Here is a 25,004-nt window from a genome sequence, read left to right as displayed (position 1 = left end):
TGCTGAGGAGCTTGATTTGCTCCTTTCCCCACTCCGAAATGCCAAGAATTGAGATTTTTCCAGTATCTTTAGCATTGATCTAGCCATCTCCTGGATGCAGCTCTGAGCTACAAACCAGTGTGTTCAGAGAGCACAGGCTGTGAAAGATGGATATGCAGAGCAATTCTGAAACATTCTTTATAAAGCTGGGGGAATGATTGCTGGAAAAGCAGCCATGTCTCTATTTTTCAGCCTTCTTCTCTTAAAATTACCACATCTTCATTTTTGTGGGGGACCGAATGTTAGTGTTCAGTAGCTACTTTTCTATGAAACTGTCTTTCTCAGCTATTGCAGTTCTCAAAAATGCTATCAATCAAAACTATATTATTTTTTGTGTTATTAATGTAAGCCCAGTTTGTGCAATGAACCTGCAGACTCCTGCAGCACTGGAGCTCATGAATCAGGGCAGAACTTTCTTACTGAATTGTGACTTCATGATTAGGTTAAAAAAATGACTGAAATCCTGTATGACTAGTACAGTACACAGGGTGGATTAAGAACCTGTAAATAGATGACTGAGAACAAATTACTACTTCTTGTGCATGCTGGAATATTTGATGCTCTTCCTAGAAAGTTTCTCATTATTACAGACATCTAAGAGAGTGATTTTTTGGGGCAGGGCAGTTTTAGAAGCTAGCTAGATCACTCTGCCATTCAGAAATATGGAGTGAAATAAAATTTGAACTTCCAAGTATCAAGAACTGTATTCTTTCCACACACTTGACTCTTGATTTATTTGGAAACTTGCATTTGAACTGAGGAAGAGTGTGTCTCAGTGTGAAAAAACTATTTGTTGTAGGACCATCGACCTTTAGTCGTACTACCCCAATTCCTGTAAGAGTGATATAGAATAATATGGATAATTAAAACCAAAACAACAAAAGGAAAGCAATCCCTTTGCCTTGAGTTTTAGTACATACGTTGCATTTTTTCCTTATTCAAATGCAGGTTTTGTTCTTTAACACTCAACTTTACTTTTGGACGGAATCAGTGGATAATTTTGATTATGGTCATTGTAAGTGGACTGTCACTTTGTTTCTAGCAAAGAAAATGACAGGATAAACCTTGGCAGCTCACCTTTTGTGTCCTTACGTGATAGATGATATTGTAGTGTTGGGGTTTAGAGAACTTCCAGGTTATAGAGAAACCAAGACAGAATTATTTACCATAGTTCAGGTGCAAGCTGACACAAGTTAAGAGCAGATTTAGTTACTAAAATCTTATATACTGATTAATAACACTATGGTGCTATTGTATGAGACACAAAATTAACAGCATAAAAGGTACAGGTTTATTTATAGCTCCTTCTGTATTTTCTTCACCTTTTCCTGGTAATTATATTTTATGTTATTCCCCAGAAAGCAATATAAATGCCCTGTATTAATTACTTGAGAGAGAATGTCTTTGTTATACTTTTTGTCTGTGTGTTCCTCCAGAGCTAAACTGAAAAGAATGAGGGGGGGAAAAAAGCCCTCCTAGTATTTAAGAAACATTTTTAAAATGTTTCTCTGCTGCCAAGGCAGACAGATAGCTTTTGTGCTTAGACAGAAAGTTATGGGGTGGAGCAGGCAGAAGGGATTAATGCTTTTTCCATATGAATAAATTGGGGTTTTTTGTATTATTTGCTATAATCCTGTTAGCAAAATGGACAGCACTAGTACAGCTTGGTAGCCAGTCTCTCCCTGCTGAAAAAAAGATCAGGCCCTTAAGGTGTGGTGAGAAGTGTGTGGGTGATAATCTAGAATGTGGAAGAAATATTGATGTTAATGTTCAGGAGAAAATAGCTTTTGTAATGTGGGCAGTTAAAGTTTTCAAATTGGAATTTTTTCTCTTAAAGTCCCAGCTCCTGGAGGTGACTACATGAGGATCTGATTTTAAAAAAAAAAACAAAACAAAAAAAACACCAAACAACAAGTTTTCAGGTGCTATAACTGCACAGGACAACTGAAATAGCAGTTTGCAATGGAAAGTTCTCAAACAATGAATCTTATATCCTTGGAATTGTTAATCATCATGCAAGTGTTATAGAGTTTGGATGCTGATTATCATAGCTGCTGAATTGACTTTTGTTCTTCGCTTAGTCCAAATAAAAATTCTAAATGGCATGAGTGTAGCAGTGTTCATCTGAAAAGTGCACGCTTTCATTTCACGTCCCACGTAAATAACCAGCCAGGATGCCCAGCAGAGAGAGTAAGCAGGGGACTGATATCAGCAAAATGTGTTGGAAGCAGGGGAAAGCCTCCTAAAAAAAAAAAAAAAAAAAAAAAAAAGCACCAAAAAAACTGCAAAATAACCACCCCCACACATTTAAGCTGCTGGAAGCATGCAGGAGCAAAGCTGGACACATGATGTCCTGGGAACTTTTGTGGTCATAAATGGTGGGATGATGTTTCGCATTGTCCAGAAAACCTGGGTTTGCCACTCTCCTGAGGAGAAGACAGCAGCCTGTTGAGTTGCCACTGTTTGCTGCAGCACCTCAGTGCACTTTAGAAACTGCCTTTCCTTGAGTACCTCTTTGTTAGAGAGGTGAGGATCACAACACATGGTAGCAATAATGATCTCCTGATATTTCCAATCTTACTGAAGCTAGGGCTCTGCATACATCGTTATGTTCATGGATGTGCTTTTTTTCGTCCTGCTTATTTCTGAATATGTCAGCCACAGGAGAATGGCACCTCTGCACAGAAATCCTGCATGGGACTGATGTTTGTGTTGGGCGACGCTAATGTGGATCCCCAGAGGCACAGCAACCTGGCCGGAACCAATGTTTGTGCAAACCCTCATCTCCAGAAACCTATGCTGTGGGTTGAGGTGCATCCCAACAACACTGTCTTACTTTCAGTATAGTAATTTCATCCTTTCCAGATTGAGAAATGTGCACAACCCTGTGTGAAGGCACTGAAGATCTGTGTTCACTCCTTTTTCTGCTTGAAGCTCCCAGTAGGGCCTTGGATAAACTTCTTAATCTCTGCATCAGAAAGTACGCAGCTCTTTGGGAGCAAGCATGTGGCTCTGTGCCTTGTATAGCAAGTTGCCAACGTGGGAGGTGGCCTGTAGCTATCAGAGCATTATGGACAAATAGGAGATGGAAGGGGAGAAGGCCTACTTGTGAGCAGGAGAGAAAAACTGAAATTTGAATGACAACTGCAATTTGTAAGTTAAAAAGCATCTAAAATTAATGGAATATTTGAGTTTTTGGATTTGTTTTAGAGCTGTGTAATACAGAGTGGTAGGACATTGCTGAGAAGATTTTGCAGTTGGTTTTGGCTTTTAAGTGCTTTTTTTGGTTGTGCTCATGCCTTGAGCAGTTCCAAACCCTAATTGCTTGTTTGTTAATCCATTTCTTCCCCCCGCCCACATATTGTAGCAACACAACTCTTAGCAGGATGCACAATGAAACAAGTCAAGCTGTGGACATGTCTGAAAACCTCATCTCCCTCCTGCTTGCCCTAGTTAATTTTCACTTGTGTAGAAGTGCCATGTCTCAGGGCACTGTCACACAAACAGCGCAGAAACAAGCATGGATGTTGGTCACCTGGAATTCCCTTACACTGTCATTGCCACAAGAGCATGGCACTGAACCACATTCTCATTAACTGTCAGAAAGCCTTTCTGAGAAAACCAAACCTATATAGACAAGGTCAGGACCTGTGCTGTAAAATATACAACAAATATGAAAAGATTCAGGGAAGATTCTGTTAAATTACCAGAGAGAAATAATTGTTTCAGTAGATCAAGGGAGAAACCTCAGTGATTCATGGTTATTTACGTGTTGTGTTTGATCTTGCTGTCACTTTGCCCTTCCCTTGAGCAACAGCAGGAGTGGATTATCATCAGGTGAAAAAGAAAAGGTTAGAGATAGGAACTATTTTTACTTGCCAGTTCTTCAGTTTAAGTGCAAAACTCCAGAAGTGACTATGTAATGGCTTACAGAAATAGAAGTGTGCAGAATCAACAATGTGTTTTTCAGGAATCTGGTAACTTCATTTGTTTTCAAATATGCAATCTTTGGTAATGTGAAATGGTTTAGAGGAAGTTGGTAGTGAGGTTTTTTGTTTTCAGAGTACCAGAGTGAGATTTGTGTAAGCTAATTTTTGAAGTGGTTTAACACTGCCACTACAAAAATGGTAATTCTTTGTAACAAGTATGGAGTTGCATAAAAAAATGAACTGACAATTAGATTAGGTTAAAAATGAGCACGTAGAGAAGTGGATAGTGTTGAAGGCTATTCTAGGACAAGCTTCAATAAGCTTCATTGTTCAGGGATAAACTGATTTTGCTTTTAATTAAATTCCACTTATTTAAACATATAGATCTTCAGGAGTTGCATATAGTAACAGACGGCTCACTCTTCCTTCTTCTCATCTTGATGAACTGCTGTGCAGTTTATCTTATAGCTCCCCAGGCCTGCAATGCTTGTTTGAAGAAAGATTTTTAAATGAGTGTGTTAAAAATGAATGCTAAAACTGAGGGGAAGTACCTCATTGAGAAGAACATGCACTTAACTGGAGAAACAGTGGGGCACTTGCTGCTGGGAAGATTTGAAGCTGCCATAACTTACAGTGAACAGCAATGGGATATATAGAGGGCAGAGAAATAAAGGCACATAATGCAATCTGTGAATCTAAACTTGGAATTACTACCACTGACAGGACCATGATCAATTTTCAAAGTTTTTGTATATTATTTTATGACTTTCCTTAAAAACAGAATAAACCTTTTCATTTGCCCTTGGAAAACATTTAAGAATATGTTGTTATCATTACTTAAGTAAGCTTTTTGGGATGGAGGGATTCTTCTCCTGTGAATGAAAGAATTATACATAGCCTACAGTGCTTCTGTAGCTAGGGGTATTCTTCCTCATCTTAAAGATCGTAGTTTCTGTGAAGCTGATGAGGTGGGAGAAGTCTTTAGACCTAAAGAAAAGGGTGTCTGGGAAGATGTGTATGAGGAATGGGGTACGGGATCACAGTGGATAGAATGCCAATTATTGTTTTATAAGGCATCAATATTGGAGATGGGCAGAATGTCTTAAGGCAGAACCTTCAACTTGAAAGTTTTATTTTACTTTTGCATTTCCAATGCAAAGTTCAGGACAAGTTCACTGAAGTTTGTGAACCCTTCAGCAACAGTTGGCTGAGTTTCAAGCAAGCCTGAAATGGGGTATGGTTTGGGTGCAGAGCAGGGTGGGTTTGATCCCAGGCCACTTGAAACACAGCACTTGTGGCTGCGTGCAGCTTTGTATTTTAGCCTCATTGCAGCCCAGACCTCAGCTCGCCTAGATGGAAGCTTTTGCTCGAAGCCCTGGGAATGCAGCCTGTGGTACTTTTTGCTGTTTCAGGAATCGCAGAGCACATCTAGCCGTGGCGTCATAGTGTGCAGTAGTACACATTGTGTACTTGTCTGGGATGGATGACTTAGGTTCCTGTTCAGCTAGATGGTCACTATAGACACATCCTTATATCTGAACTTCAGAGTTGATGAGGCAACATGTGGGTCTTATCCAGTTTTCTACAGGTACTTTTGTTCAGAACAAACTCACTCCTGGGGCTACACTATGGTTCTGGAGAAAGCGAGACTAATCCCAAAGGGTACACACTGGCACTCTTCCAAGGCATTATTTCTGGTTTAATTAGTCCAAAGGAATTTTTAAAAAAATAATCCTTAAAGACTTTTTGACCTCTAGAAGTATATTCCTTCACCTAAGTCTAAAAGGTTTCTCAGTTCTGTTCTGTGTAGTGCAAGATCTGGGGAAAATTTGTTGCAGAAGCCACGTGTTGGTTCCTGCAGTTCTCATGGATTTCTTTGTGCCAGTAATCACAACGTGGCTACTTGCTGTGATGGCAGGGTCAAACCTTCAATAGTGCAAAATGAGCAAATGATGGTACTTTCTTTGTAAAAGACTTTGACATCTGTGGAGTTGAATGGCTAGGTAAGATCTTATAATTATTAATAGAATAATTTCTTATAGATGCTGGTAGGACTTTTACAAAAGCTGTTATGAAGTCACTGTATTTTGCTGCAAAGTAGTAATGTCGTCTTGTTTACTACATTTGGTATCCTTTCTCTTTGTTACACTGAATTGCAGAACTTCAAAACTCCAACTGAGCAAGTCTCCAGCCTTTCTGGATTTGCATGGAATGACTATGCCTTGGCTGGGAGTTTTCTGACATGGTAATATCTGAGTCGCTTGGCTTTCTTTCCTTTCTGTGAAGGGCAAGTTCATGAATAAGATGACTAGGAAATAAATGCAAGCGCCTTTAAAGTAGTCTTAGGAGTAAGTCCACAGCTCTTATGGCAAAGTTTTAAGGTGTTTCTGTGTAATCACTTCCTTCAGAGCCAGCTCCTGTTAGAGAATTCCTGAGATATGCTCTGCATGTGAGATGCAGAGTCCTGGAGCCCAGGTGAGGCAGAGTTTTTGGCTCTGCTTTTCTAGTGAGAAATGTGTAGGTTACTATCCTTGTCACTTTGAAACAGCTGTCACTGGCTGCTCCCCGGTACCTTGTATTTGTTGTGACTTGAGCAGTGACTAAGGCAAATTGTGTATGTCGAGTCCTTTCTAGAGGAAGGAGCTACTATTTAGCTGTAATTACTCATCTGTAAACACTTCTCAAGTAACACAAGCCTGACAGTTTTTACCTTATGTAACAAGTGTTCAGAAAAGAACTGTCTGAACTTTTCCTTTTATGGTCTCTAGCAGAGGAGTAATTGACAGTAATAGGGGAAAACTTGGGATATGGAGTAATTTTTTTTTAAGTAGGATTGCACTGTTTAGAAATGTTTCTGTTTGCTGTTAAAGCTATCCAAATGCTGCCTTGATGTATGCACTTTGAATCGGTTTTGTTGTATAGTCCACAGTGGAATCTAGCATTTAAAACAATTTGACATTTTCTAGTGCCATTTTTTGTGTGTTTTGATATAGGTCACATTCTATTATCTCTTTTCACTTCCTGAGAGTTAATTCTATTAAAAACAAACAAACCTAAGCTTGTGTTTTGCAGTAGAGTACATTGCATGTGCATACAGGCAATACAAGGTAGAATTTACCACAAAACTCTGTCTCTCCAACCCCTCTGTTCACCCTTGCTTGCTAATTCTGCCTGTCCTCCTCTTCCCAGACCAGTCTCAGCTTCCAGCCCTCCAGTGCCTGCCTCCCCTACCCGGCTGGGTGTTTGTTATCTCAGGATTTTGGCTGGTTTTTGGTTGGTTTTTTTTTTTTTTTCCCCAAGTTCTTTTCAAAGACAAATATTTCTAAACAGGGTGTGGATTATACACATTCTGGTGGCAGATTCTGGACCTCTAAAATCAAAGCTCTCAGCAGAAGTGTTATATTCCTGCTGGATTTTATTACACCCAAGACAGCGTTAGTGGGAGCAGTAAGTGCTTGCAAGGTAAAGAGAATTTCTTCTCAGAGGCAAAATGATTTGCGCCGTATACTGTGAATCACTTTAAGCTAATCTGCTAAGCAATAAAGAATTTAGGACTCGTTTATCTTACGCTAGCGTTTTCTAATGCTCCCAAGTAAGGGAGTCACGGTTGGGCCATTTATATAAAGTTAGCCTGAGAGCTTCCAAACTGAACTTTTTGTTTTACAAAAATTCTTCTGAGTCCCCATCTGGACTGAGGTTTTCATGTGGTAGCACCGTATAAACATGATTCCCATTTTAGAGGGCTTGTAATCTTAAAGAGAAATGGTAAATTAAAGTATTAAAGCATACAAACAAACTGGGATACTGCTAGGCAGGAATTTTACTGGAGTCTTTTTTTTTTTTTCCAGTCTGTGTGTATAAAGCCGTCTCTCCTCCCTCTTATGCTGAACTCCTCTCTAAGTAATTGTTAGATTTTCCTTTTCTGTTTTAACTGTTAGCTTTTCCCTCTCTTCATTTAACCCACCCTCTCAGAAAGAGTCCTGAATACATAAAAAGCTTTTGCAATGTGTCCTGAAGCATGTATGCTGATGAAGCACATACGATGTCATTATGGCCAGCACAATGCAACATCATGAACTGCCTTTGTTTACAGCTTCTCTATCATGAGAGTATAATGAACGGATTCACTGAGGAAATGCAAAAGCGGATGCCTTTGACTGGCTTCTGTTGTTGTCTTTTTGGCAAAGACAGAGGGACAAATCTACCCTGGGACAGCCCCACTGAAGTCAGATGAGTTACACCAGGCAGGAACTGGAACTTTTTTCTTTTTTTTTTCTTCTTTTTTTTTTTTTTTTTTTAAAGAACACAGTTTCCAGATCTCCTTTCCCTGACTGTCACAATCTCTCTTTCCACAGAAAGCCTATGAGAAACGACTCTCTGCTTCTAAAAAGGTAGGATAATCTTTTAGTCACTAATAGCTAATTTCCTCAGCAGTGTGAGTTCTGTGTTTATTTACCAATGCCTGTAATCATAAAATTAATATCTAACTATTTATAGAAAAAAGAAAAGTACTAAAAACCTAAAATAATGTTTACTGAATGGGACATTAAGAACAGAGAGTTCTGTGGGAGGGATGGAGCACTAACACACAGCTGTACTGCTTCAACCGTGTGACACATGCTTAGAGCTGGCCTAGATATCAATGTAGGTGTCACCTTGAAATGTGTACACATACCCTGCATGTACTGAGATGTAATGTTGGACAAAACTTCTGAGGGTGGATGTCTGTGCAAGCGCCCTATTCCACATGTCTGTGAAATCTTTAGGGAAGAGGAGCCCGTGGCAACTTATAATATCATGCATATTTGCAAGTGATCATCTTTAAAACAAGTTTATCAAGGCAAACCTGGGATTGCACTTCATAGCACAGTGTAATAACCAAAGTTAGCATGACTGCTGATGCTTTGCGCTTCCTAGTGCTGTGGCCATGCTTTCTGGTTTGTTGTTTTGGTTTGGTTTTTGGGTTTTTTTGTTTTTTCTCCTCTACTGAGGGCCTGAATGGTGCCTCTCATATAAAACCTGCCATTTACAATTTGCCTTTTGCGGAGGCCTCCTTTGTGTTCACACAAGGCAGCTGGCAGGAGTGCTGACCTCCTCCAAGCAGAGCCTTGCCAGCACTAGCTAATCAATATTCAGTAGAGTCGGCTGCTCATTATGAAGCCATTGATTATCGCAGGAAGGTTACTTCCCCTGTGTGTGTCATTTTTCAGTCTATTCCCTTTACCACCCTTCCACGCCCCCATCGCAGGCTCTCAAGAGGACAGAGTGCTAGAATGGAAATGAGGTTCCCTTTCAGGATCTGAATAGTTTGTTGTCAGATATCAAAACAGTCTTTGGAAGGAAGGTGATTTCCTCACTGCCAGATTTTTGTTTATACCAGGTTTGTACTTTTAATTTCTGCGATGTTTCTAATGATTGCAAGCTGTGGCCATTGAAGTGTTTGTTGTATTTCGCTTAGGCAGGTTGCATTAATTACACTGAGCCTTGGTCTCCTGTGACCAAAGAAGAAAATGCCCATCTTTTACACAGCTGTAGCTGACCTGTCTGACCTCTTGCACAGGGAGAGCCATGGTTTTGTATTCCATGCTATTCACAAGCAAATGAACAGGGAGGCTTGTGGAGAAATAAAAACATGGTGCAAGCCCTTGTCTGCTGACATGCTCTGCTCAGAGTATACCCATATATGGTGCACAGTCAATTCCTCTTCTCTAACACATGAGGGGAGGCCAGTGATATTTGCATGGGACAGTACCTGCCCATTACACTGAAGTCAGTTTGGCAAAAATCATAACAAAGTCTCTCCTTTTAAATGAGAATTGTCCACTTAAGGGTGTATTCGGTCATCAACACAGCAGTAGAGAACTGTGAGATAAATATGCAATTCTAAATACTCTGTTAGGAGTGATAGAATAGATGCCAGGTATATCACAGAATCACAGAATGTTGGGGATTGGAAGTGACCTCAAGAGATCATCTAGTCCAATCCCTGATACAAAAGACTAAAGCAATTGTTTTGGTTAGTTTGGTTACTTTAATTGTAAATATAGCATTAACAATCACAGCAGAGATTACGAGTTAAAAAGGCAAGGCCTCAGGTCTCAAAGGAGGGGAGTAGGCAGCTGGAGCTGAGACAGATGGGCAAAAGGAAGGCACTTGGCAGAAAATACAATCCTTATCTGCATTAAACTGCTCAGTTCAGGTCAGTACCTTTCTCTAAAGAGCAGAAACTGCACTGTGCTGTGACCATCTCCCTTACGGAGTGACTCCATTAGCAGAAGATTTGAACTTGCAGTTGATGGGTAGTAATTCAGTGTCCAACTTTCTGCTTGTAATAGGGGGATTGAAAGTCAGTGGCTCTCAAGCTTTATCCTGCTTGTTTCTTCTCAGCTTGGATTTAAGGCATCACTAAATTTAAGCTAGTTGCTTCTGTCTGAATGGGAGTCAAGTCAACAATGCAAGTCCAAGCAGAGCAGAAGTCATTAACTTGGTTAAGGTGAGCGTTTTTTCTTCTCCTGTCCTTAGCACTGAAGGAGGAGCTGTTGCTGCATGGAGAGCAGACCTGCTGTGTGCTTTTGATTTTGTACAAAGTGTGCACTACTTGGGAACAGAAAGCCAGAGAACATGTTAATGCTGTGGGACTCCTGTAGTGCATGGCAGTATTTACTGCTGATGGAACATAACAGACCATACCTGGTCAGCATCTTGCATTGGTGTATCTTGGTACATCTCAGGGTGGCCTGTGGTTTGTCAAGTGCTGATGATTTAGCCCATGTCTCATGTTCAGAAGCCAGCTCTGTGACCATTGCCAGCAGTTTGATCTTGTGAAGTCATTAGCACATACCAGTGAGATGATGACAGGGATGTGAAAAACGACAAGCTGGCATTAACTGGGGTTTGTTTAGCCAATGGGGTTTCCTGTCAACTCCCTGTCTTCCCAATCGAGGCATGTGACACAATGGATCTGTCTGACTGCCAGAGAAAGCTTGGTGAAGCATAAATCAGGAGTTAAAGTAAAAGTGGACACTGGAGAGAGAGTTCCTCAGCTGACAGAGGGAGCTGTCCCTGGCACAGGAGAAGAGTGACTGCACATGCTACCCTGTTGGTCGGGAAGTTTGTCCTTTCTGGTGTCAGTTGTCAGCCTGCTGGCATTAATTAATATTTTGGCTGTTTTCTTCAAACAGGCTGTGATGCTATTCAAGGGAGAGGATCCCTGTGATATAGTTTTGTATAATAATAAGCTCGGAGTAGACATCATTTACATCCAGTTTGGTTTTCAGCTTCTTTAACACACCTGAGGTGTAAAGGGAGAGGACTAATGTTATACCTTGGTCAGAGAATATTATTCGTGTATTACCAAGGAAATTTTAACAGACACAATACTGTTTGCATTCCTCTGTTAGACAGAAGTCTTCCTGTCCCATTTATATTGACATTACCCTGTAGTAATCATTGCAGTCCTAGAGGGAAATACTGAATTGAATGTGTTTCTGGCTATTGCAGCTGATGGAGTAAAGTAAGTTAGCATGTTGGGACCAAACAGCTCATACCAGTTGCCAGCAAATCTATCTGATGCAGTGCAAACATCTGTCCACTGTATCTCCTTTTCTTATTGTTCATACTGCTTGTGCTTTGGGATGCAGGAAGTTCTTTGGGAAGCAGAGTCCTCTCGGGTGCAGTGACAGCCAGTGGGTTAAAGAGCAGTGACTTCTTTGTGAAACTCTGCATGAAAAAGCTCCAAAGAGATGTGAAATGCCCCTGGATACATCTTCTGTGTTTGGCAAGTGAAATCTAACCACAGAGTATGTTCGCATTTTTCCTTCTGGATTTTCATTATGCAGATTATGACTTCTAGCTGCACAATGACTTTTAAAGTAATAGAAAAGACCTCATATAAATAATGATGTCCCAAGTATGTATTATGTTGAATATGAGAAGCCTGCATTTGTTTCAAGCATGTTTTTTTTTAGAGGAGAAAGAGTATGTGATCCAGTCTTGGCAGCAAACATGGATGGATATACAGAGAGTTTAACTGTGTAAAGACTTTTTGTAAAACCTTACACATCAGTGTGGTCATGCAGTCAACATAACTGCAGGACTGACCTCCACAAGTGGTGGGTACAGAGCATGAGTTCTCATATGCAGTGTAGCAAATGAGATATCCTTTAGAATTCATGAGTGTAGAATAAAATTTTAAAAGATCAAGGTGGCTTTTGGTGAGAATGTTATTCTTGTATTTTTGAAATCCCTCCCTTAAGGAACAAAGATGAGAAGTCATGGCTGATATTTGGGGCTCTGCAGATTCTCAGAGCAACTGTATCTCATGTGGCTAACAGTCTACAGACTTTTCAGACTGCTTTGGTGTGGGTCTGAACCAGTGAGTCTGTTCATATTGGAGATAGCTGTGGTCACTGAACCCATCTGGACCTCATTTTATTAGAGGACTTGATAAAAAAACTTTAGTATGCTACCATCTGGAGGTAATAAAACTTCAGCATCCAGAATTGCATGGGAGGCCATGCAGACTTCAGTAGCAGGTATGCCAGTTCAGACGCTGCTAGTCTGTTCAGTAATCCTTGCCCTCAGGCAGCAGGCTATGTGAACCATTTGTGCAAAAGTCAGCATTTCACATTACAAATGAAATATATTTCTGTTAGATAGAGATGAGCTCTTACCCTGCAAAACCAAGTACTGTCTTCCGGGTTTTTTTGTCTTTTGATTAAATACCAATAAAAAGCCCCACTAGGTAATCAGTCTTGTGTGTTTGTTACCCGAATTATGGTTACAAAGGTGCTACAGGTCTCTATTGCCTTCCATGTTGGAGCTGTGCCGAGGATTTTCTCCTGAACTGATGAGGCGTAACATTGGTTATTCTCTGCTGTCAGTGCAAGCTCTGAAAGCAAAGATAGAATCTGGATACATTTGTCTGCAGTTAAGACTTGCTTTCATTCTGGTATTTCAAAAGCTGTTGTAGAAAGAGTACACTGGTGATATGTGCTTGTTAGTAGGTGACAGGTGAAATTGTGGCAGGCGATGATGATACTTCAGATACTTGCTTTGTAGTCAAGAGAATGAGTTTGTCATTGGCCAAACATAATTTAAACATGGCATTGGTATGTAATAAATTCACCATTAGCTTTCTGATAACTTGCATTAACTTGTAATGTAAAGAACCACTTACAAGAGTATCTCCTCTACAAAGAAGGAAAAGAGAATGATAAAATGGAATTTGTTACTTTGCAAATGCTAGATGTTTTTTGTGGTAAAGGACAAAATCCAAGAGACCTTGGAAGAGGAGATCTTTCAGGAGAACACAATGTTTATAGAGTCAGGACAACGTTCTTTTCATTTAAATATGCCTGTACTTTTTTGTATAGAACTTTTTTGGTGTTTTTTTTTTTAAATAGAACTTATCACCATGGTGTCTGAGTGTCTTCTCCATGAATTCGGTATTCCAGTATCTTTTGTGATGTAGCAAAAGGAGACTGTGGGGTGGATAGAGTGAATTATTTGCTCAAGGTCATTCAGAAAGCCTGAGACAGAGCCTGGAGCTGAATGCAGATAACCTAACACTCATAGAAGCTCTGTCCTTCTTTATTTTAGGAATGAATGAATCCCAAAGATTGAAAGCAATCCATGGTATTATTTCCTGTGACGATTTTCTGTTTAGATTGACTCAGACCCAGGCTTTTATTTGGCATCTGTTCAAAGTAGTAGATATAAGGCAGATGTATTCAACAGCACACCTCTGTTCACAGCATGACATTTGAGCTTGCATCACTGTAGCCTCTTTTTTATAACTGTTTCTGTGCAGTGTCTTTGCATGCCTGGTGCAGAGCATCACTCTGTGCAGAAACTGGCTTGTAAACCCATGGGCTCACAGTCAGCGAGGACAAGGAGTTGGCCTGAGGGGAGGGCAGAGCTCCTTCCTTTCCATGTCACTGCTCTGGCTTTCTTCAGGCATTTGTGAAATGTTCCCCCTTGTTGCAGGTTATGCAAACAGTAACTCCTGTTCAGGGTGAAGCTGGCCCAGCTCCTCCTAGCTCAGTGTGGGGGTAAAGTGCATTTCACTATCTCCATTTTACATTAGTGTTGACATCTCCATTTGTGGCTGTGCTAGGCACTATGTGAAGAGCACTGGGATGCTCGTAAAGATGATTTTTTTATGGTAGATGCCCGCTTCTGGTGGTGGCTTTCTCACTCTCTAGAGTTTATAGCAAGACTCAGCTGGTCAACAGTATGGAGTCTCTCAGTGAGGCCAAAGTTCATGGCGTAAAGACATCCCTCATCCTCTTGATGCTGTGCTAACCTGGAAGTCTAAAGTCTTCTACTTCTTGTTGCCTGAGCTCAGTTCTTGTATTCTTTCAGGTGACCAAGTGAATAGGTCCCCGGGGAAGTTGTGCTCCCCTCAAGTGCTTTACCTGATGCAGTGTGATTTCAAATCAGAATTTTTCCACTAGCTTTGGAGTTAGGTGGCATGGTCGCTTGCAAGTCAGGCTGCTGAGGAGTATGACTGCACCGTACGTGAATCATACAATTTTTACCTGTTGCCCCAGTGACTCAAGATTATCAGCTTGAGTCTTCTTGTAAAATAAAACTAAAATTGGTCTATGGCTTGCATTCAGAGATGCGGAAACAATGAGGAATTAAATACTGGAAATTTCTTGGTTAGGTGAAGGTGATGAATAATTTCATACCCACTCTTAGTTCCCACTGGGGACTCTGTGCAGATTCAGATTATAATAAAGATGTATATTTTGCATGATATATTGCTTTTTAAGTCAAATACATGGAGCTATTCAACTGTTCTTTTCACCAGGTTTTCTTGGAGGCAAATTTTGTGGGACTTTGGAGCGTACCCAGCATGTATTTGAGGTAGTTCAAACTGTAAGAAGGAAAAACTGATCTTAAACCTTGGAAAATGAAGTGCTAAAGGACTTGCTTCCTTGTAGCAAGTATGCTGCAGCTACCTTCTGTGCAGTTATTCACATTGTCTATGTTATAAAGAGAATAGGGAATCTGCTTTCCAAACACAGATTTACAGTCCAGTAAACACTTCTGGTGTCGTGTACAGCATGAGATATATCAGGAAACCAGGATTAATCATCACCATCCAGATGAAAAGATTTTGAAGGATAGAAGGGAATCCTAAAGTCCTAGACCTGTTTCATTGTAGAGAGACTTTGTTAGAACAATTGATGTCATCACTTTGCAGTATTGACCTGGAAGAGTCTGCTGCAGTAAGCCTGTATCTGGTGAGCATACTCATACCTTTTTTACCTTGTGTATGTTTATTCATTACATGCTAATGATTGCAGCATATCTGTGTAACAAATAAATTCAGGCTGTGGTATTGCAACAGACGCTGCAGCAAATATATTAAGGTGTATAAAGTTAATTCCCTCAGTCATTTGACAAAGAGAATCCCTAAGAATCTAGTGCTCAATCCCTCCAACACTGAGTTTAAGGTACTGTGTCCTTCAAATGGCTGCTGCCCAGCCTTTCTGACTCACATACTAAGGACAACACACACACTTCACAGATCTCTACACATCACTTTATGCTCTCTCAAACTGTCCAAGTGTTGCTTGACACACTGGAAGTGTTTGTGTTCAGAGTTTAGTAGGATTTCTTTCCACATGGGTTGTAATACATTTTACCAAAATTTGCATCCCTAGACACTATGAATGTGTTTCTGTCCTTATGTGTATATGGATCTATGGAAGCTCTAGCTCTGCTGCCATCACACCTGTGAAAGGAGTGGGTTATTGGGAGTCCTGACTGTCCCAAAAGGGGCAATGAGGCAATGCGATTGTACCCAGTGTCAGAGTGAACACCAACTTCTGAAATGGCAAAGGACCATTTTTTACACTCCTGAAGAACTTGATGCATCACTTTTTAGTAGGTTTTTAGCTTAATTCGTAAGGGAATGAGGCAGTTGAGAGACCTATGTCTGTCTGTCTCCCTCCCTGTATTTTTTGAAACTACTGACCATTTTTAACCAAATTTAAAGGAGAGGTAGAATTACCAAAGCTTCCTGCAAGTTTCATGGGCCCTGGCAGTTGAGTAAAAGACAAATCTCCAAATTAGTGCTCTTACCAAGGAAACTCTTCTAATGTGTGTTTTTATTGACAAGCCCCATCCGGCCATTCAGGATTTATGTATTGATAGGGTGATGTGTAAGAACCGTGGGTGAGAACAGAGCTATTGTGGTGAGTAGAGTGGATATTAGGGTACAAAAATCTGTAGGAAACCAGACTTCACCAGTTCTGCCTCTTGGGGAACAAGCTGTTGTTTAGCAGAGCACAGAGATGCTACATAGATGCAAAACTCAGTTACAGTTTAGCTTTTGTCTAATAGTAACAGCAAAATGCGTACAGACTCTTTCAACATTTGGAGAGTGAAGCAGAACAAAAAAGAGACCATTATGTGCAGTATCTGTCAAGGCTGGAGAATGGTCCGTGCTAGCATGCCAAATGCAAATGAGGAATATCCATTCATTTAGTCCAAAAGAGAAAATTATATAATTTCTTTGGTTCAATTAGCTTATTGTAACAAATAAACAGGAAGGAGAGGACTCCAGTATGGCAAATGTTCAACTTCCCATAGTTTTAAAGACTGTAGAAATCATACTGCTCTGACAGTAAGCCTTATTTTACATTCTTTGCCCAGACATAGTGCATAGATCTTCAAAGTGGTTGGGGTGTGTGTGTGTATATATACATATATACACATACATAGGGGTTTTTTCTCTTCACCTAAGTAGAGAATCTTGTAGAAGAATATAGACCAAACTCTCACTTATTTGTCTTGGACTTTTAAGGCAAGGATACGCTCATCTTGCTTGTACTGTGTGTTTCTCTCAACTAGCCTGAGCTACCTCATTTACTCTCTGCTGTATTAAGTTCGGTTAAAGCATTAATGAAATTTTGTACATCTCTGTCATGAAGTAGAGACATTTCAGATGTTTGTTTGCAAACTGCTGGTCTGTACCCAGAGGTGGGAGTAAAGGGTTGTGGAGCTGAAATGTACTGGCTGGTTTCTAGCGGATGAGTGCCGGGCAGAAAGAGGCCACGTGGAAAGGGTTCAGCTGAGTTTGTGAGACTCACCTGATGAGTCAATAAGGCTCTGAGAAAAAGATGGGTGGGCTAGAGGGGAGGCAAGAATGCCTTTGTGGTTGGTGTTGTCAACCCTAACTGTCAGTGATGGAGCTGGTATGACACAGCTGGAGTGCTCTGGTTGAGCACCTGCACAGCGGCAGGTTGGACACCATTGTGGAACACTCTGCTGGCCATTTGCTGCTGACAAGAAATTGCAGTCCCATCTTGCTGTGGGCTGAAAGAATGTGCCTGTGCACCCACAGGCATGCTAGGAAATATTCAGCAATATTCAGAGGTGAACAGAGTGCTACAGAAGTAGGGTGTCACATGAGCGACCTTCCCCCACAAGCTGGAGCTTTCTTGGCAAAGTAGCTGTGATTCCTGGCAAAGCCTCACATCACCATCAGCACCATGTTATGGTTGGAGACCCAGCACAAAACCTCTTTTGGATCATACAGAGATTGCAGACCTTCAGTATGTGAGGCTCCAAGCAGATCTTGTTACCGTTTCACTAAGTCTTAGTGATTTAGTTTATAAAAGCTACAAGTGAGAAGATTTGCAAACTTTATCTTCCAAGAATGTTTTTTAGAAAGCTAATGGACTATGTGGGTTGAAATAAGGTCATTCCAGGAGCCTGTTTTGGAGTGACTCTTGATGTTTGGTTTATCTTTCTCTCTCCCTCTAGGCAACACTGGTGGGTTACTGCCTTTCCCCCAGCCCCAGCACAGTCTGAAAATGTATTTGGTCTGCTGTATTTGAGGAAAATGGGAGGTGTGAAGTGGTGTCAGGAGAGGGCTTCTGGTGCGGGGCTGGCTAGGGGCAGCTTGCCCTCTGCTGGCTGCTGCACTGGAGCAGGAGGAACCACTTCAGTGGTGTGACCAGTGACTTTCTGAGCTCAATTTGTCATCTGGCCAATCCTGCTGGAATGTGAACTGATTAGACCCAAATCGGTGTCAACATAAAAGCTCCTTCTTTAAAGTGACTGCCATAGGAGGTGGAGTTGTCTATGCAAACCAGCATTAGCAGTAGTGTAATTGTCCTCAGACTTGAACTTGAACCATCAGGTGTCAGCCTAGTTCTGTCTCAAGGGCTTTTATAGCTGGATTATACCAGTTATCTTCCTTCCTGCAAACTTCCTTTCTGAAACTGCCCCACCATACACACAAGGCTGAGGGACAGGCGCTCCCTGTGAAGTCCACAGTATCTTCATATTTCCTTGGAGAGAAAACATTAAGGGATTGATGAGTAAGTCAGGAGTAGCCAGAATTGCTTTGTACACACTGAAGCATGTTGCTGTCTTTTACGAGAAGGTACAACACAGCCATGCTGTGCTCTGCTCCTGCTCCCTTCAAAAGCCGCAGGGTGGGGGAACAAGGGTGGCGTGGGCCCTCCCAGAGCTGCCCTGTGCACTGAGGGTTATACACACCTTGTGCTTCCACCCTGCAACTTCTCTGTCCTTGTGAATTGGTTTTTCAGCCACCCTGAATTTGTTTTGCTGTGTCCTGTAAAAAAGAAAAGCTGTTTTCATAACCCTTGTATTTAATGTTTTGGTGTTAACCCTGATGTTTTTTACCCAAATCTGAATAATATGCATAGCCTTTACAATTCTAAAGGAAAAATACTCAGCTTGGCTCTTAAGCGCTTAATTGCATCTGATTAAACAAAGCCTTCTTAAAATGGACCCCAAAAGGAAAAGATGCAATTGTCGACCTGTTAAATACCAAAGTAAAACAAAACCCTGAGGAAATGGAGGAGTAGCAGTCAATGGTGTTACAGTTGCTTAGGGACTGATAGTAAGAAAAGTGGCATATGTCCAGAAGAGGCCCACAGCAAAGAGAGGAAACCTCTGTCTCACATGGAGAGTGGGATAAGGCAGTGCAAAGGCTGATTTATATTTGCAAGTGAAATTTAAGGGACAAATGTGCATATATTTTATATTTTGAAGACTGTTAATGAAATAATACGAAAGAAGAAAGTAACTATGATGACAAGAAACAACTCAAAACACTACTGTATTTTTTTCTTTAGCTTCCTTAAGACTGCAGGTCTTTGTGTTTCAGTGCATGAGCTACTGTTTGGCAAGTTTCCTGAACCACTTTGTCTATTCACTTCTTGCTAATGTGAAAGTGCCCAAACTCCCTGGAAAGGCAGCTTTGTTGGAAACCTTTCATTATCAAGGATTAGCTGTTTGGTAAACCTGTGTGTCCCCTTGAACAGTCTGATGGAAAGTGCCAGCTAATGAAGGGCTCATTGTGGTGGTGCTGTGAGTGTGGGACTTGAGTCCATTTTATTGCTCAGACTACAAGCCAGGCTCCTTTGTGCTCCCAAGGACTGAAGGGAAACCAAGTCATGCCCTTTGGTTCTGCTGAAAACATGTGGTGAGAAATACGCTTTCCTTTCTCAGTAGTCTTGCCACGTTTGTGGTGTAAAGGCTTTATGTAGCAGGGAATTTCGTTGATACATTATAGAATTATGTGTGTAGATTTAAAAAGTGTTGTGGCAACGCCTGGGATCAACTTACCTGAAACACTTCCATATAATACCAACATGAATAACTGAAATAATACAAACCATTAAGTGCCTTTATCACTTCACAGTGTAGTTGTAAAGCCCTTGAAAGAACCAAATCTGAATTTCCTCATCACACCTCTAGTCAGGTAGAAGGCATGGCAGGCAAGGATAGGATTTACTTCTTCACTGATAAACTTCCGAGTGTGTTTTAAAACTTGAGAGATTTACCAAAATCCTTTACCAAAATCTTTGCAATACATCTCTCTCACTGAAACTCCCAAGACACAAACTCAGTGCCTCCAAATGCAAGTGAGCAAAGGCAGGCAGCCCTGTAAAACCATCGGGGAAGTAAACAAAGCCCTACTCACACTCCCAGCCAGGCTTCATGTGTTTGGGGAGGGGTGTGTGGAAGGAGCCAGGGAACTGTTAAAGATCCAGAGACTCTTAGGTACCAGTGCTTTTGGGTGAAGGTGCCAGCAGGTCAGTCTGAAACTGTTCATATTAAATTCAGAGGAGGGCCCAAGCACATGGTTTGGATTTTGCTCTCCCCCTCCTTTACAGCTAATTAGGCCAAGTGCAGAGAGTGTCCTTGCTGATCCTGAACATGCGGGACACAAGTGATAATAATTGCAACTAGAGAGCCCCTTCCTGATTAACATGGAAATGTTACTTTAAAGCTTTGCAAATGTGATTCTGATCAAAGCTTTATAAGCCTTGGACATAAATACAGCAAGTGCTGTCTACCCACTTATCAGAAATGAGGTGACCACATAAAGCAAGGTGCTATGCTAAAGGGGTGTCAACCACTCAAGCTCGACCCAGCAAACCTCTCCTGTCACTGGGCAAAGGATTTTGTTTGTTCCTCCTGATTTGGTCCCTCCTGGCTTAACTTGTGAGTGGCCCATCCATAGCCACAGCCTGACTTCCAGGGAAGTGAGGGAGAAATGTGGAAGCCACCTGTGGCCTTCACCTGGCCTGTGCCCAGCACCGGGGTTTTCCTGCCTGTTCTGCAGAATCTTCTTCCACCAGAGGGCAGCTGGTAAAAATAGTGTGATGGACTTGCCTGGCTCAAGATGAGACAGGAACTAATTTGATGCTAATTATTATGGTTGTAATTTCCTCCCTAATCAGATGCAATCCCCTTCAGCCATCTCCAATGGCGTTATACTTAGGGAATGCTTCCCACAATAAAAGCAGAGGCAGTGTTCTTTCCTAATTGCCTACAAGATCCATCCTCAGCCTTAATCTACGCTAGACACAGTAGAATTAGTTATTTGTGTTCCTGCATTTGCAGAAGACTAAGCTTTTAAAATTCGATAATGCACCAGAAAGCTGTATTTGCAATCAGTTTATCTCTGAACTCCATTCCTTGCAGATCTGGCACGCTTTCTGCAGTCTAAGGTGGGAAGAGCTGAGGAAGTTGGCAGCTATTTAGAGAGCTCAGCACTGCATCTCCTCCCTTTATGAATGGGATGGAGCCACTTTGGTGTCTAGACATAAAAAGCCTGTGGTGAAAAACTATCGTAGGATCACAAGTAAAAATAAGTGACAGCTGTTTCCTGGTGTAGTTGTTCATGAAGAATATAGGGAATGAAGAAAAACTGTTTGTGCTAAGTACCTGTTTTGCTTTTCCTTGTGATAAAGGAACAGCGCAGTAGGAAATCAGCTACCAGTCTTGGGATCCATCCGTGCTAGCATATCCCACACTCCGCGTGGTCATGATGCATGCTTTTACTGTTACCAGTTTCAGATAATCACTGAAAAGAGAGGCAAGAGTTTCAGTGTTTTTCAAATAGAGACAGGTAGCAGCTCTGACCACCCCATAATGACTAAGCTCAGTTTAATTGTGTTTCTTGCTTTTAATCTTTTTCACAGTTTATTTCACTTACTTTCCCTTCTATGTATACTGGTACTTTCTCTGGGGAGAGAGATTTTCTCCTCTATCTTATGTTGAGGCTGAAGTCGGTAAGGTTTCTACTGCACTAACAGCAATTCTTTCTGTGGAAATAAATGGAACTTCAGAGAAGCTGGAGCTTGAGGATGTTTGTAATTGAAGTAGTAATATTTTACGGTTTTTATGTTTGATGTTGTAAACAATCATATTGCATAAACAAACGAAGCGAGACATCTCCATAGTACAAGCCTGGAGGATAGGAACACAAATGCATGACCTTCACCCTCATGAGATGCTCACAGATGTAATTTTCCATGACAGACAAGACATTGGGACTTTCTTCTTTGGCCAGATGATAAAGAAACTCCACCCACTGTATTCATCTCCCACAAAGTCAGCAAGATCTTACCAGTTTTTCTCCCTCCAGAGATATCACTTGTGGCAAACCTGAATGTTGTTATTTCCAAAGTTTTCATTAAACCTCTGCATTGAACTGAGAGGGAATATATATTCTCAGAGCTGAAGGCATTCTGCCACTTGTTGCCTTCTTTCTGGATTATGACTGAGATCTTCACATTTACATACTCCTGATTCCTCTTGGTTTGCATGTCGCTGGCCTCTGATTATCAGGACAAACACAGGAGAGAGTGGGCAGCAACATTGTTTCCAGATGACTACAGGTTGTAAACAGATGGGATATAGGAATAGTGGAGGGATCAGAAGAAAGGACCAGGTAACCTTTAGGGCATGCAGAAGAGTGCCTGCGCTACTGAGGAGGTGAGTTCCTGTGAATTGCTGGAGCTATAAACCGCAGAAACTTCTCTCCTGGAAATGTGTAGTGGTACCCAGAGGAAGCCACAGCTGCTGCAGCTGCTGGCAGAGCAAGGGCCTTGCTCTTCTTCCCCTCCAGCAGGTCCTCAGCTCTCCGTAGCACATACAGCTATAGAAACATGTTGGTGCCTGATGCGTTTGCTTCTTCTTCCTGAACAATGAGGATAAAGCCAAATATTCAGTGAGTATTGTCCGTTCCTGTGTTGAGTGAAGTATGGAGCTTGTACAAAACCCTTTGTGTTACATATGAAGACTGTACTCAAACACAGCAGGGAACTGCTTTAGCATCACACAAGTGATCTTAATTCTGGTGATTCTTAATGTTTGAAAGCTTGGTTTTGCAACCAGAGTGATGTTCCTTTAACCCTAATTTATATGCATAGTTTTTACTTAAGAAAGCTTTATGTTTTGGGGTTTTTTTCTGTGGGCAGGCAAACTGAAAGCAATAGTATTGATGGCTCCTTTTTCCCTAAAGGCCAAATTGATTTTTTTTGTTGTTGTGGGGTTTTTTTCTGCCTTCCTATATCTCTGCACAGGAGTGCCAAGGAGGTGCTTTAAGAAGGACAGCTGGAGGAACAGGGAAGAGTACTTCTGAGAAAAGGCAGCTCCACATCCAGGTACAGAGTCACTTCTATTTGAATTAGGAACATGTTTTCATTCATGGTATAGTCAGAAGGGTTCTTTATATCTGCAGGAACTGGAACCAATCATCTGTGCTCTACCAGTTTAAAACAAATTCTGGCCTCTTTAAGTAGGCATATTTGAGCATCACAAGGAAATGTGCAGAAAAATATATTTCAACATGGTCCATAGCAGGTTCCAGCTTGTAGTACTTACAGCTGTCTTTAAAGAAAGTTCAGGAACATTCTTTAATGGAAAGTTAATTTTATATCATACTCATTTTCCCAAACTCTGGCAATACCAAGTATACAATTGTAAGTTCACTCATTCCTCTTATGTATTACGATATTGAATTATGATAGATTCTAAATAATATGACAGTACACTGAATATCATATACAGTATAACAGAATGTAATTTAATGATTCATCTGAAGACAATGCAGCCTAAAGGTGTTCAGTCCTTCCTAGGATTCCGTCCTACATATGTTGAATACAACTCAAAAGCTCAAAGCAGCAGTGTCTTTTTTTTTTTGCATAATTATGAGCTATGGGGAGGTAACTATTTTTTTATTCTGTCAAACTATGACTTTCCAGAACTGAGTCCTTTTTTCATATTAAACGGACTTGATCTTAGGTAAGTCAATGTCTCAGACCTTGTTCCTGAAGGCCTGTTTGATGCTAGTTTTATTAGTTAATTTCATTAATTTTCCTGGTATTATGTAGACTTGTTTTATGAAGGTTAATAATGCTCTCAGAGTCCTCACACCTTTCTATATAATTCGCATGCCTCCATTGTCACAGGATGTGAGTGCTTTGCATTCTTTGTGTTTGGTGTTCCATTACAGCAATTCAGGGAGGTGCAGTTATCCTTGGGGAGAAGCTAAGGAGTTGGGAGTGTAGAAGGCAGATGCTATATCTAGACAAGACTTAGGCAGAAATAAATACTTGAGTCCAAGATATAAATCCTCAGAACTTCTGCTCAGTTACTGTGCAGCTGAGGTTGCTCGGTAGGTTCCCCAGTTCCTCAGTATATAGTGGAATTCGTAAACTAGACATTCTTCTGTTCTTCTTACCTGAGGTGGTTTATCTGTTCAATATTTTCATGGATTTGAGCTTTGCATACAGTGAAAGACTAGGCTGGTGATGGTGGTTTCACTTTCTATACAATAGCTCCATAGTTAGAACACTCAGGACCCAGGACACTTATCTTTCATTTCTTTTCTCCATGTGAGGATTAAACCCCATGTTTCATATCCTTTAGAAGAGTTTTCTTGCCCCTCACAGCTTAGCGATGTGTTGAACTGTTTTGTGGTAGGAGTGTTCTTGTGCCTTCCCATTGAAACTGTTCTACTCTACATGGTATAATAAAGGATCAGCTGAAATGAGGCAGATCAAAAGAGAACATTACTCTTTAGTTCTTATGACTGAAGAGGTACAAGGGAGGTGTAACAACTACGATACAGCTTGTCTTCTCACATAATTGCTCTTCTTTAAAGCTTGGTCTAGTGTCTCCCATTTTGCTGCTTCTCTGTTTCTTATTTATTACATATCCATTCTTCCCAAAGTCATAAAGTACCTCTGTTTCCATACGTGTGTCTTTCCTACTTCCTCTGATCTGGCTTTTGTCTATCTGCTGCCAAAAGTGTGGCACATGAACTGCAGCCAAGCTTCCTAGATATAAAAGAGACTTACAAGAACATCTAATGTATTCTTCTTCTAATTCAAAATAAATGAACTTTACAGCAAACAAAATGGCAAGGAGAGTGGCAATGCAAGTGGGACCATGAAAGCAGCTGACCAGTGAAGCTCCTTTCTGCCAGGTTCCCATCCTTCCCAAGGCTGCCCATGGGAGTTCACACATCACTTGTTGCAAATGTTTCCTCTGTACCTAAATGACTCATATAACGCAAATTGCTCTGTTCTGGGAGCAGGTCAAAGAGCTGTTTCTGTACTTGTGTGTGGTTCTGTGTGGGAGTCATGGGGGGAGGCTTAAGTTGGGAAGTCCAATTTAGAACACAGTTAAAAATGCAAAATAAAACTATTCACTTAATTCCAATTAAGGTTAAGAGGAAAGCTTCCT

The 25,004-nt window shown here is 41.0% G+C and overlaps 1 protein-coding gene across 1 annotated transcript in view; it reads left to right on the top strand.

Annotated features, from left to right (window-relative positions):
* Positions 1-25,004, top strand: part of ARHGEF4 (Rho guanine nucleotide exchange factor 4) — a 225,812-nt gene that overhangs the window by 5,709 nt on the left and 195,099 nt on the right. The window contains exon 2 of the mRNA XM_065639832.1: positions 8,324-8,359. Coding sequence (XP_065495904.1) covers positions 8,324-8,359 — 36 coding nt within the window. The remainder of the gene's footprint in view (positions 1-8,323; positions 8,360-25,004) is intronic.

The sequence above is a fragment of the Caloenas nicobarica genome, chromosome 8 (genome assembly GCF_036013445.1).
Source record: "Caloenas nicobarica isolate bCalNic1 chromosome 8, bCalNic1.hap1, whole genome shotgun sequence".
In the NCBI taxonomy this organism is placed as follows: Eukaryota; Metazoa; Chordata; class Aves; order Columbiformes; family Columbidae; genus Caloenas; species Caloenas nicobarica.
Note: the sequence above shows the minus strand (reverse complement) of the source record. Positions and strands in the feature narration are given on the sequence as shown.